The 13837-nt window shown below is 39.7% G+C and overlaps 1 protein-coding gene across 1 annotated transcript in view; it reads left to right on the top strand.

The window, feature by feature from the left end:
• The first annotated feature begins 4827 nt into the window (after positions 1 to 4827).
• atg7 (ATG7 autophagy related 7 homolog) overlaps positions 4828 to 13837 on the top strand; it is a 126699-nt gene continuing 117689 nt past the window's right edge. The window contains exons 1-3 of the mRNA XM_083534123.1: positions 4828 to 5662; positions 6074 to 6274; positions 7325 to 7379. Of these exons, the coding sequence (XP_083390249.1) occupies positions 5656 to 5662; positions 6074 to 6274; positions 7325 to 7379 (263 nt within the window). The 5' untranslated portion in view covers positions 4828 to 5655. The remainder of the gene's footprint in view (positions 5663 to 6073; positions 6275 to 7324; positions 7380 to 13837) is intronic.

Raw genomic sequence — 13837 nt, forward strand, 5'->3', positions numbered from 1 at the left:
GGAATCTCCTACAACATGTACAGTAAGTCTACAGTTCTTGCTAAATATATCGGACGTTTACGTTCGATGTATTTTAATGTTCACACCGTTTAAATGTATAGAAACACTTATTTTAAGTTATTTGTGCATGGTCCTACAATCATATACTCGGTCCAAACATCTGCATTAATACTAAGAAGTGAAACTAGAGCTTTTGCAAAAAAGTACCATTCAAATGATTGTGTTATGAAAAAAACATAATCAATGTGGAACATTACCTTGCAAAAATAGATAATTGGCCAATTATTCATGCTACTGAATAGATGTTTCCAAAAAAAGTGCAAGCTTAAATTAAGTCTTAACAACATACTTGGAAATTCATGAAATTTCCATGCAATTATATTTATCAGCCAAGCCGCAATAGCTTTTTCTGTCTCTAAATTGTGTTGAAAAGGTCCTCGTTGTGAAAAGTAAAACATTTTTGACTATAGTAAAATATCACTATTATTTCCTATTATAAGGTTTTAGGAGAGATGGCAGTGGAGTTTTTAACCAAATTGTTTAACAGGATTCTGGAAGGTGAGAGGATGCCTGAGGAATGGAGAAGGAGTGTGCTGGTACCGATCTTTAAGTATAAGGGAGATGTGCAGACCTGCAGTAACTACAGGGGCAACTACTGTGGGCAACAGTATGGTTTCATGCCGAGGAAGAGCACCACAGATGCTTTATTTGCTTTGAGGATGTTGATGGAGAAGTATAGAGAAGGTCAGAAGGAATTGCATTGTGTGTTTGTGGATTTAGAGAAAGCGTACGACAGAGTGCCGAGAGAGGAGCTGTGGTACTGTATGAGGAATTCAGGTGTGTCAGAGAAGTATGTGAGGGTGGTGCAGGACATGTATAAAGACAGTGTGACGGCAGTGAAGTGTGCAGTAGGTACGACAGACTGGTTCGGGGTGAAGGTTGGACTGCATCAAGGATCGGCCCTGAGCCCTTTCCTGTTTGCAGTGGTGATAGACAGGTTGACGGACGAGGTCAGACAGGAGTCTCCCTGGACTATGATGTTTGTGGATGATATTGTGATTTGTGGTGAGAGTAGGGAGCAGGATGAGAAGAGCCTGGAGAGGTGGAGATATGCGCTGGAGAGAAGGGAATACAGAATACATGTGTGTGAATGAGAGGGAGGGCAGTGGAGTGATCTGGTTGCAGGGAGAAGAGGTAGAGAAGGTGGAGGAGTTCAGGTACCTGGGGTCAACAGTGCAAAGTAATGGAGAGTGTGTTAGAGAAGTAAAGAAAAGAGTGCAGGCAGGGTGGAGTGGGTGGAGAAGAGTAACAGGAGTGATTTGTGATAGTAGGGTATCTGCAAGAATGAAAGGGAAAGTTTATAGGTCTTTGGTGAGACCTGCGATGTTGTATGGATTAGAGACAGTGGCATTGAGTAAAAGGCAGGAGGCAGAGCTTGAGGTAGCAGAGCTGAAGATGTTAAGGTTTTCGTTGGGAGTGACGAGGATGGACAGGATTAGAAATGAGTTTATTAGAGGGACAGCGCATGTTGGATGTTTTGGTGACAAGGTGAGGGAGGCGAGATTGAGATGGTTTGGACATGTGCAGAGGAGGGACATGAATTATATTGGTAGAAGAATGCTGAGGATGGAGCCACCAGGTAGGATGAAAAGAGGAAGGCCAAGGAGGAGGTTCATGGATGTGGTGAGGGAAGACATGCAGGTAGTTGGTGTGAAAGAGGCAGATGTAGAGGACAGGGGGGTATGGAGACGGATGATCCGCTGTGGCGACCCCTAATGGGAGCAGCCGAAAGAAGAAGAAGAAGATTTCCTATTATAAGATTACAAAGATAAACCTAATAAGATAATTAGACCTATAAACAATTGTACTCATTTATAGGTTTTCATTATTTCGTCAGATCATTTTGCCAGTAAAAAATTGCCTAAACTGTTCAAAATTAATATTACACTATATTTTAGTGTATTAATACTAAAGGTGGTAGAGAGGTGGTTACGCCTCTTGGTTACTGATTGGAAGGTTCTGGGGGGTGTCAAACCCTGCTATTGCCAAGGTGCCACTCTTAGGGCTCTTAAGCAAGGCCTTTAAACTTTTGTGCTTCAGGGGTGCTGTAACATGTCTGACCCCAGCTTTGTTATTGGGATATGCGAAGAAAAAATGTCACTGTGCTGTAAAGTACATACTAGAAACATTGCACTATTAGAGACTATCCCCATTGTGCTGAGTGCCTGCAGCACTACAGTACACTTCTATGTTCAACTTGGTTTGATTGCCTGTCTATTAAATAAAATGTTCTTTATATTGCAATTGCATCCATCCATTATGACATTCACTATATTCTCGTTATTTCCAGTGTACAATTGTACAGTGTGCAATGTAATTTTGACTAGCGACTCATTCGTTCAAATCTTTCGCCTCACAGCAAAAAAGTATGTATTGAGTACTTTTCTGAAAGGAAAAATAAGGGAAAAAAATTCAGAAAAATCCTCATAATTAATTGCACCTAGGTAATGTAATGCCTTGCTGCCACAGGTATTGGCACTGAGGTTTGTTCAGGCAATTAACACACTTTGACAGCAGTTGTTTACATATATTTGGTAAAGATCACTCAGGTTAATTAACTCAAAATGATGGGTTCATTGAACTTTCTAATAGTTCAATGAACCCATCATTTTGAGTTAATGCTTTACTGATGAAGGTTCATATCAAGGTAAAAAAAAAAAAAAAGTAATTGAGAACTTTGCCAACCGTTCCAATATAGAAATGTAGTTCTGGACAGAAACATTAAATTATAATCATGTCTATAATAAATGGGTCTGGTTGTTAGGGAAATATCAGTATGTTTCTATCATGTATCTGGATGTCTATATAAAGAAGCACGTTCCATCCAGCCAAACAGCAGGTTATTATGAGATCTGCCTTTTTAAATCTTAATATACTCTGTATGGTTGAGGTTGGGGTCATTATACAGGCCTTTTACCACAAGTATAAAATTTGGTTATTTTAACCGATTGCTCTGCTTTGATCAAGGATGAATATAAGTGCAGTTAAAGTAAAAGCATGTTTTAACTTTATCTCTCTAAAATTCAATTAAAGGTCTGACTCCAATATTTGATTCTGTTAGATACCTGATTTTGATTATTACTTAGCTTTAAAACATTTTATTTTAGGTATGACAAGGCTAAAATCTAAGGGGTCAGTCTGAAACAGCATTATGCTAAGCCTTGACTTAGAAAGTGACATTTCTGATGTCAGAGAATTTTATATCGCTTATTTACTAAACAATTATTCGGTAAACTCTGAGGTTTCTACTGACACACAATCACTGGCTTTTCCTATTTGCTTGTTGGTGGTGGTTATTGAAAAGGGCAAGTATTAGATTTTATATTAGCTTGTCAGAGCTCGTTCCGGCTGTTCCTTGTTAAATAATTGCCTGTCCCTAAACTCGTGTTTTGTCGCCTGGTAGAAAATCCTGGCTCACCGCTAACATTTCCTTTCCAGATGCTTTCAGGCTTCTCAAGACCTTGCTGCCCTCAAACACCCACTTGAAATGAATTCAGCACATCTGCCCTTTATAACACAATTTTGCCTTCCGGGCTGTACTGACATCCAAATGGATTGACTTGCAATCACATGATTAGTGTGACTGCCAATGTGTTGGTTACCAGATACATTTTTGCATTCTGTCGTTTTTGTATGCATGTCATATACTCTCTTCTGTAAAATTGTGGTGCTTTTAGAAAATGTTGGCGCCATTATTTTCTCACAGGAACTTTGTCACAGGTCTCTTAGCTCCAGTGAAGGTAAGGGCCATCATACAGAGACAACTTTGTGCTTTGGGTGAAACAATTTGGCGAAGAGCCACCAATGTGTGATGGTCAAGTAAACGTTTGGCCATAAAGTGTGCATGCGTTAGTGGAAAAGGGATGATACTGATGATCTGATTCGCTTGACCTGAAACAGATAGGAACCGTCAATTGTATAGTGTTTCAGTTGACAGTCCAAATACCTTGATCTGATTCATGGTCCTGAACATGCATTTTATTCCACTTTAGCACATGCAAAGCATATCTTCATGGAGCTGGCTTTGTGCACTGGGGCATCATCGTGCTGAAACAGGTTTGGGTCGCCTGTTCAAGTAAAAGAAGAAATTTACCCTACACAAATTTATCCCTTCATTTATAACAGTTTGGGAAAGACCTACATTTGGCTGGGAAAGTCAGGTGTCCCAATTTTGTCCATATAGTGTATTTTCTCCAGTTTTCCAACACCTTCCAAATGCATACTAGGTAGACTGGCTACATTACACTAAACTGCTCCTAGGTGTGAATGAGTGTGTCCATGATTGTGCAAATACATTCTCCTGGAAAGAAAGTTCATTAGATGATGATGCATGGCTGAAGGGGATTTGTGCTCACTGAGCCAGAGCATTAGTGAGGTCTGGCCCAGATTCTCCCAAAGGTGTACAGTGGGGGTGATATCAGGGCTTTTTTGCAGGTCATTCTAGTTCCTTCACTCCGATCTTGGCAAATCGTGTTAATAGAGCGTGTTTATTTTTCACAGGAGCTTTGTCACAGGTCTCTTAGCTCCAATGAAGGTAAAAATCCATCATAAAGAGACAACTTTGTGCTTTGGGTGAAACAATTTGGTGAAGAGCAACGTGTGATGGTCAAGTAAACGTTCGGCCATATAGTGTGCATGCGTTAATGGAAAAGGAATGATACTGATGATCTGATTCGCTTGACATGAAACAGATAGGAACCGTCAATCGTATAGTTTTTTAGCTGACAGTTCAAATACCTTTAGAGCTAAAGGTGTCTGATGTAAACTATGCAGAGCTTCAGGAATGTGGTAAAGCAGGTGTGAAAGAAGGGTGAAGAGATCTTTCATGGATCAGCTACCAGAAGGACATTTTGCTTCTTGTAAATCCAGGAACTAAATTGTTGTTTTACATTTAAACGCTAAATCTCCTCTTTTCAACATTGTGTTCCCTGGATGGTTTTTGGCTCGGTGTTTTGCTTCTGCTGCTTCCGCTGCTACTTCATTGGAGCGAAACGTCGAAATGAAACGCTACGGCGCCTACAGGTTTCTCTCCGTGTTTTCTTGTCTCCTCGTGAGCGCGTTCTTGTTCGCGTTTTGGTTTTTCGTGTTTTACTCCATCATGAACTCGCCGTGAAAAACGCTGAACGCCAAGTTGGGCGCCTATGCAGGTTTTTTATTAGCTTTATTTCGGAGGGTCGGCCCAAATTTAGCGGTGTTTGAGCGGATATTTCTTCTAAAATGGATTTTTTTTTTTGGGGTGGGGTTGAGTGGTTCCTCCAAACAACAACAACAACAAAGAGATAATATTAATCAATATCGCGATGTCATGTTTCTTAGAGATTTCCCAGCACCTACACAGCGTCCCAGGAAACAAGCTGTTCAAGCCATACCCATGTACACCTGCAATGTGCGGCTCTATGAAAATTCAATATGCGACTGGACTCGTGGAAAAAATGTCATGCATTTAAATACTGATTATCCAAAACTCATCCACACACACAACACGCAGCTTTTCGTACAAATATTCGGATCATAAAAACCGTGAGCTAGTCCTCCTTTGCCCATCACACTGCGGCTGCGCAGGACGGCGGTCACGTGATTCAAACAAGGAAGTCCATGTCTGGTAAGTGTTTTTGCTTTCATTTTATGCGCTGAGCTCTTTTATGGGTTGTTTATTGTTGCTGTTGTTTTTTTTTAATAGCAACGCAAAAAGTACACATGTGTCATGATCTGTTTTTGTAATAGAAATGAGTTGTTAATAAACTTAAAAGCTGATGGGCTGTGTGCTGAAGGCAAAGCTGAACCTACTGAGTCACTTACATTGCAAAAACCACAGTATGTGGAACAGCAGGTTGATTTCCCATCATAACAAAATCAAACCGCACACAACAAAATAAAAAATCGATGAATGCAATTGAAAAGCACAGGGACTTGATCAAAATACGTGGTACACACGAAAAGCAGAGATTGCAAGTGATTGATTCAAGGATGACCATTTAATACAATTCTGTTTATTCTTGGCTCTTCAACACAGTATTTTCATCAGACAGAACTGTGCTTGATTCTCCAATGGCTGCTGAATCTGTGGAAAAGGCTGCATCCTGTCCCAAGTTGCAGTTTGCCCCTTTCTCTAGTGCCCTAGAGGCAGGATTCTGGCATCAGCTTACCCAGAAGAAACTCAATGACTACCGTCTGGATGAAAGTCCAAGAAGCATCAAGGGTTATTATTATAACGGTAAGGAAATGTGATCCACTTTCTCACAGATTACGGTTGAGTGGGGACAGTGGGGAGTTTTGACATCACACACCTCTGGGGTCCTTGCTTTAATTATGGGACCATGTTAATATGACCATGTGGGCATTTCTGTACATGTTCTCATTGTGCCTATGTGGGCTTTTCATTTCTGCGTAGAGCTCTAAAAAAACATGCCATCAGTGTAATGACTATGCTACTGTAAATCCACCCATAGATCCTGAATGTGTGTGCATAGTACCCTATGATCTAGTGTTCCTGATCTCGACCTTTACCCTGATCAGGATAAAGCCAGTGTTCTGACAAGTTGTCCTACCTATAAATCAGTCCTACCAACATTCCTTTTGCATGTTCACTTCACTTCTATATGATCATGAAATGAAGCTTTTTTTTAATTTGATTATAAACATATATAAAACCCTGTACTCACAGTTTACTACTGCATTCCATTGTCTGATTAGGTTGTAGTAAGAAAGTGGACACAATGGCATACAATTCTTGTATGTGGTATTGTTTCTCCCAATATCATAAAAAGCTTTGATAAGAGGACAATTTGTGAGGACACTGTTTTTGAATGAACGGATGTGCGAATGAATGACTCGAAATAGCTTTCGGTAACATTATAATAACTAATCATAACCTTGACTTGGACTAATAATTTTTTGTTTAGCGGACATTTATTGGGGATAATCCTCAATTTTTACGCTTGCATCGACATTTACTGACAAATAAGCGACTTTTATGCGATGGAATTGTGTTTCAATTACAAATCTTTGTTTATAGACACACTGATAATTGTTCAAATGATGTGCAAAACTGCATTCCTTTGTTCATGGTATCTGCTAAAAAAAGATTTGATAGATAATAAGATAATAAAACATTTTTATTATCTTGTATTTGATGGATATCATGTTTTTTCATATGTAAAAAGATAAGACGTTTTATTTATGGGTGATTCATTGTAATTGCATAGCATTGATTCATATGGAATGAACTGTCATGACTAAGTAGTGTGTTTTCTGTGGAAATAAGGAGACCCATCTGGCCTGCCGACCCGCTTGACGCTGGAGTTCAGTGCCTTCGATGCGTAAGTTATTTCTATTTGCTACATGCGTGTGATTTGCACGTGCATCATTTTACTGCCATAGCCTTATAGCTATTTACCGCTATAACCTTTTTATTTATTTGCTGTACATATACTTACATATTTATCTGCACTTGTCAATTTGCAATCTGGTAGATACAAAAAAAACAATGCCCTATAATAAGACGAGACGAAGGACGGAACAGCAGTATCAAATTCCGAAAGTATGAAGTGGTTTTCCCAGCTCCCGCAGTGTTGCTCTGGTTTCAGAAATGCTCAATTCTTTCAGACCTTGGTGTGTTTGCGTTCGTCTTACATCACCACAGACATGCTTGGAGAACACAACACATCGCTTTTTATTTTTGGTGTGAATTTAATATACCATATATACTGATATAACAATAATACAATTATAGCATAACATAAAAATCAATTATATTTTAGTATGACATACAACAGGTGCACACCGGAGTGCAAGGTTTGTTTACATTCATGGGAATTGCAGCATGTTTTCCATAGCAACCGTACTGCTAGCCTAGCAACAACCTCCTCCAAGTAATCGCAAGTTTGGCTTTTTGAGTCTGGGAAAACCTGGCCTGTGAAGGCTAAATTAGTGTTTGTGCTAACTAGAAAAAAAGGTGTAAACATACTGTGTAATTAGATTTGTTCTGATGCAGGATGGGAATCTTACACAGAAGGATGTCAGAAAAGTTGCTAATTAGAATATTAGGCCATGGCCAGATACGTCTTATGGGGAGGTGGGAGCTCAGTGGTTAAGGCATTGGACTTTGGATCAGAAGGTCACAGGTTCTTGTCTGCTGCCGCTGCTGGGCCCTTGAGCAAAGCCCTAAAACCCTTCCCTGCTCAGTTGTAAGTCGCTCTGGATAAGGGCGTCTGCCTAAATGCCGCAAATGAAATGAATTGATTGTCTTATCATTGATTTCGTTTTTTTTTTTTTTTTGTAAAACATGAGCATGATTTACCTTGTGACATTTTGTTCACTTTCTCGTTCACTTTTTTATGTGAATGTTAGATAGAACCTAGTAAAAAAAAAAAAATACATCAGTTGCAGAAGCATCAGCTGGAAGTATAACTGACTTCTGGGAATCTCTGGGAGTATGGGGCAAAAAGTGTGCACTAACAAATTTCTTTTTTTTTTTTTTTTTTTTTTTTTTTTTTATATATACACACCACAACTCAAGCAGATGGTTTTTCTGAGTAAAAGCTGAGACTATAATGTGCTGTGTTTGGGTGAAAGACCAGAAATCAAATATCAAATATCAAAAATAATTAAAAGTAATTAGTAATTATTAGCTACTTGGCTAATATTTTACTGCATTTGCATTTACAGTCTGTTGCTGTTAACTTAAAATGAAGTTAATGAACCAATGAACAATCTAAACAAAGCCACCAGAAAGGCATTTTGATGTTAGATTAATTATTTTGTATATTTTTAAAAGGAAAGAGTACACTGCTGAGCTCAGGAACACCAAAAGGTCCAGAAGATCTTGGAAAGCAGCAATGGTGGAAGACCTCAACGGGCCATATATGTGTCAAAATCAAGATGAAAGAGAATCCTACAGTAAATACCACATCATTCAACCACACCAAATCCTGTAAAAGTAAAAGCAAAAAAACTGAAAACTGTTCTTGAACAAAGTTCTCTGAAAAGATGAATCAATGTCTCTCAAAATGATTGGAAGAGAAGCATATGCAGAAAAGGAACAAACTGCTCACGTTCTGAAGCATACAGCGTCTGTGGAAAGTTTAGAAACATCTATTCTTTTATCGTTTCTGAGACATTTGTTCCTTTTGATTGAATGCAGCAAATTAGGTAAAAGCCAAACCAGTTGAACATTGAATGACTACAAAGACTCCTGTGGTCAGATGAGTTCAAATTTAACATTTATGGCACTCACATAAGAACTTATGCAAGACAGAGAACAGTAGAGAAGATGTTCGACTCCCACAAACCCACAGTCAAACATGGAGGTGAAAGTTTTATGGTTCGGAGTTGTTTTGGAGCAGGGAGAGTTGCAAACTTATTCCGGGTGAAAGGGATCCTGAACCAACATGGCTATTATTCCACACTAAAACACCATGCAATTCCGTCTGGACTGCAGCTAATTGATAGTTGGCTTCACTATACAACAAGACAATGACCCGCGTATGACCAAGCATTTTTTTTTAGCAAACAATCGAATGGAGTGTTATTTATCATGGAATGGCCTGCCCTGTCACTGCACCTCAATCTCATTGATCTGCTCTGAGATGAACTGGATCACAAGAAATATACAACAATAAAAGGACACATTTGACAAGTTTTGACAAGAGGCATGGCAAAGTATTTCAGATGAATGTTTGGAGAAACGAACTGTCCAGATGTCAAGGGTGTGTAAAGCTGTTGTTCTTGCTAAAGGAGGATTTTTTCAATAAAAATAAACAACTGTATTTTTAACATCTATATTTGTTTGGTCGAAGTAATTCTTCTTCTCGTCAAATAAACTAGTTGATTGCGAACAGAAAGAACATACATTTGTCTAAATACAATGTCTTTGATGATGTAACTGACAGAAGAATGATTTTCTAAAAGCTATTTGATCTACTTTCATTCAGCCAAATGCATCAAATGTATTGACAAAGTAGTGGAATGTTCTATAACGGTCAAGTCTATCACCTGACGTGAATGCAATATCATCAGCATTTTTCAAGCTGAAGGCAGAACTAAAAGCGCAACTTCTCAAAAACAAGCAGGAACTGAAAACAGCTGCAATAGTCCTGACAGATCCTCACCAGGGAGAGAAACCCAGATGTCTGTGAGATCTAGATTCAAGCTTGTTAATATATGATTGTTAGTTTGTGCATTTACATTTATTCCCTTAATATAAGGGTGGACCATTTATTAGATTAGATTAGATTTGACTTGATTGTCATTGTGCAAGGTACATATGCAGAGCCAATGAAATGCAGTTAGCATCTAACCAGAAGTGCATAAGTGGCCTATTTACAATAAATAGCAGAGTGATAAATAAGGGTATGGGGTCCATATGTACAGGGGTGAGGGTGAATAATGTACAGAAGGTGCAGTAGGAAATAATATATGTGTATATATAGTAATATGCAATATACTGTGCATAGATTGTGCATAGATGTCGAGAGTTAACATGCACAAATAAATTGATATAGTTATGTACAAGTACAAGAATGTTTGTATGATACAGTATATACAGAATATGGGTGGAATGTACAGTAGTGCAGTGATAAACAAGTTAAACAGTGCAAAAACAACACAGAAAGTGACAATGCAGTAGTGTATGGTGACATTGTATGGTGATCAGCTGTTCATTGCAGTAACAGCCACAGGTCTGTAGCAGTGCAGCTGCTGTACCACAATGAGATGCAGTTAGTGAGGATGCTCTCAATGGTACAGCGGTAAAAGTTCTCCAGTATCCTGTAGCACAGACATGACTTTTTAAGTCTCCTCAGGAAATACAGGCGCTGTCGTGCCTTTCTGATCAGGATAGAAGAGTTCAGAGACCAGGTGAGATCCTCAGAGATGTGAATTTCAAGAAACTAAAAGCTGGGTAATTGCCGGCTCTTGTAAAGTCCACGATGACCTCCTTTGTCTTCTTGGTGTTGAGTTCTAGGTTATTGTCCTCACACCATGCTACTAGGTGCTGGATCTCCTCCCTGTAAACAGTCTCATTATTACCTCTGATCAGGCCTACAATCATGGTGTCATCTGCAATCTTAACAATGCTGTTTGAGGCATAGACACAGTCGTAGGTGAAAAATGAGTATAGGAGAGGAGACAATACACATCCCTGAGGAACCCCAGTGCCAAAGGTGAGACTGGAGAAGGTGACAGTGTTTAGTCGGACAGACTCTGGTCTGTTCGCAAGGAAGTCTGGGGTCCAGTTGCTGAGATGTGTGCTGATGAAAAGCTGATTCAGCTTCACGATTAGCTCGGAAGGGCTAACTTGTGTTAAAAGCTGAGCTGAAATCAACAAAGAAAATCCTGGTATAAGTGTCAGGGTTGTCCAGGTGAGTCAGGGCTGAATGAAGCACTGTGGAACTGGCGTCCTCAGTTGACCTATTCGGGTGATAGGCAAATTGGTATGGTTTCAGAGTGGGTGGCAGACAGGCTTTAAAGTGGGTAAGGAAGGACCAGTCTTTCAAGGCACTTTGCAATGACAGGAGTGAGTGCGACTGGACGAAAGTCACCTAATTCTTTTGCAGTGAAGTGCTTTGGCACTGGCATAATAGTAGCAGACTTAAAGCAGGTGGAAACAGTTGCTTGGGCTAAGGACAGATTGAAGATGTCCGTGAAGTCCTTAGCCATCTGCTCCGTGCATACTCTGAGTACACGGCCAGGGATGCCGTCAGGGCCAGCTGCTTCCCTGCCCAAGGTAGCCCGCACTTCAGAGGTGGAGAGTGTGAGTGGCTGCTCACCCGGTAATAGCTCTGCCTTGAGCATGGGCTCTATGTTTCTTTATGTATTTGTACAGTGCATCCGGAAAGTATTCAAAGCACTTCATTTTTTCTACGTTTTGTTATGTTACAGCCTTATTCCAAAATGGATTAAATAAATTTTTTTCCTTAAAATTCTACAAACAATACCCCATAATGGCATCATGAAAGAAGTTTGTTTAAAATCTTGCAAATGTATTTAATAAATGCAAATTTATTACAATTAAAAAGCGAGAGAAAAAAAAAATCACATGTACGTTAAGTATTCACAGCCTTTGCTCAATACTTTGTTGAAGCACCTTTGGCACCAATTACAGCCTCAAGTCTTTTTGAGTTTGATGCTACAAGCTTGGCACACCAATTTTTTTGGCCAGTTTCTCCCATTCTTCTTTGAAGAACCTCTCAAATTTCATCGGGTTGGATGGGGGAGTACAGCCATTTTCAGATCTCTCCAGAGATGTTCAATCTGGTTTAAGTCTGGAGTCTGGCTGGGCCACTAAAGAACATTCACAGAGTCGTCCCGTAGCCACTTTGTTATCTTGGCTGTGTGCTTAGGGCTAAGGGTCGGTGTCCTGTTGGAAGATGAACCGTCTTCTCAGTCTGAGGTCCAGAGCGCTCTGGAGCAGGTTTTCATCAAGGATGTTTCTGTACATTGCTACATTCATCTTTCCCTCGATTCTGACTAGTCTTTCAGTACCTGCCACTGAAAAACATCCCCACAGCATGATGCTGCCACCACCATGCTTCACTGTAGGGATGCTATTTCCCAGATGATGAGCGGTGCCTGGTTTCCTCCAGACATGACACTTGGCATTCAGGCCAAAGAGTTCAATCTATGTTTCTAATGGTCGGAGAGTCCTTAAGGTGCCTTCTGGCAAACTCTAGGCAGGCTGTTATGTGCCTTCTGGCTGGCCACTTTACCATACAGGCCTGATTGTGGAGTGCTGCAGAGATGGTTGTTCTTCTGGAAGGTTCTCATCTCTCCACAGAGAAATGCTGGAGCTCTTTCAGTGTGACCATCGGGTTCTCGATCACCTCTCCGACTAAGGCCCTTCTCCCCCGATCGCTCAGTTTGGCAGGGCGACCCGCTCTAGTCGCACTGAGCTCATTGGGACCTTCAGTGCTGTAAAAATGTTTTTGTGTCCTTCCCCAGATCTGTGCCTCGACACAATCCTGTCTCAGAGGTCTACAGACAATTCCTTATACTTTATGGCTTGGTTTGTGCTCTGATATGCACTGTTTACTGTGGGACCTCCTATAGGCAGGTGTGTGCCTTTCCAAATTATGTCCAAACAACCGAATTTTCCACAGGAGGACTCCAATCTAGTTGTAGAAACATCAAGGATGATCAGTGGAAACAGGATGCACCTGAGCTCAATTTTGAGTGTCATGACAAAGGCTGTGAATACTTATCTACATGTGATTTTTATTTGTAATATATTTGCCAAGGTTTTAACTTCTTTTATGTTGTCATTATAGGGTATTGTTTGTAGAATTTTGAAAAAAATAATGATTTTAATCTATTTTGGATTAAGACTGTAACATAAAATGTGAAAAAAGTGAAGCACTGTGAATACTTTCCAGATGCATTGTAAGTACTATACGCTGTTACCTGATTTAAATGTAAATACCTTTCAGAATGAAGCTAAGTGATGTTTCCTATGAGCAACTGCACACTCATGTCCTGTTATGCCAGGTCATGTGATCACTCAACTCATTTACATTCACACTTCATTAGTACTTGTATACATCCTCTTTGTATCTTGTCTCTCCATGATTTTCGCCATTGTTTATCACTTTCTCAAGTTCCAGGTTATTGTGGTTATTGTTGTATGGTTATGGTTAATTTGTTTTGTTTGTTTCTGTATTTCTACATTTGCACTGCAAATAACCTGATCTGCACTTGCTTCTGTCCTTATATTACATGACAATTCCTTGAAATTAAAGATGAAAATCTGCTTTAATCTCATATTTATCATACACTTCTACTC

Source organism: Silurus aristotelis, assembly GCF_946808225.1.
Source record: "Silurus aristotelis genome assembly, chromosome: 28".
Lineage (NCBI taxonomy): Eukaryota > Metazoa > Chordata > Actinopteri > Siluriformes > Siluridae > Silurus > Silurus aristotelis.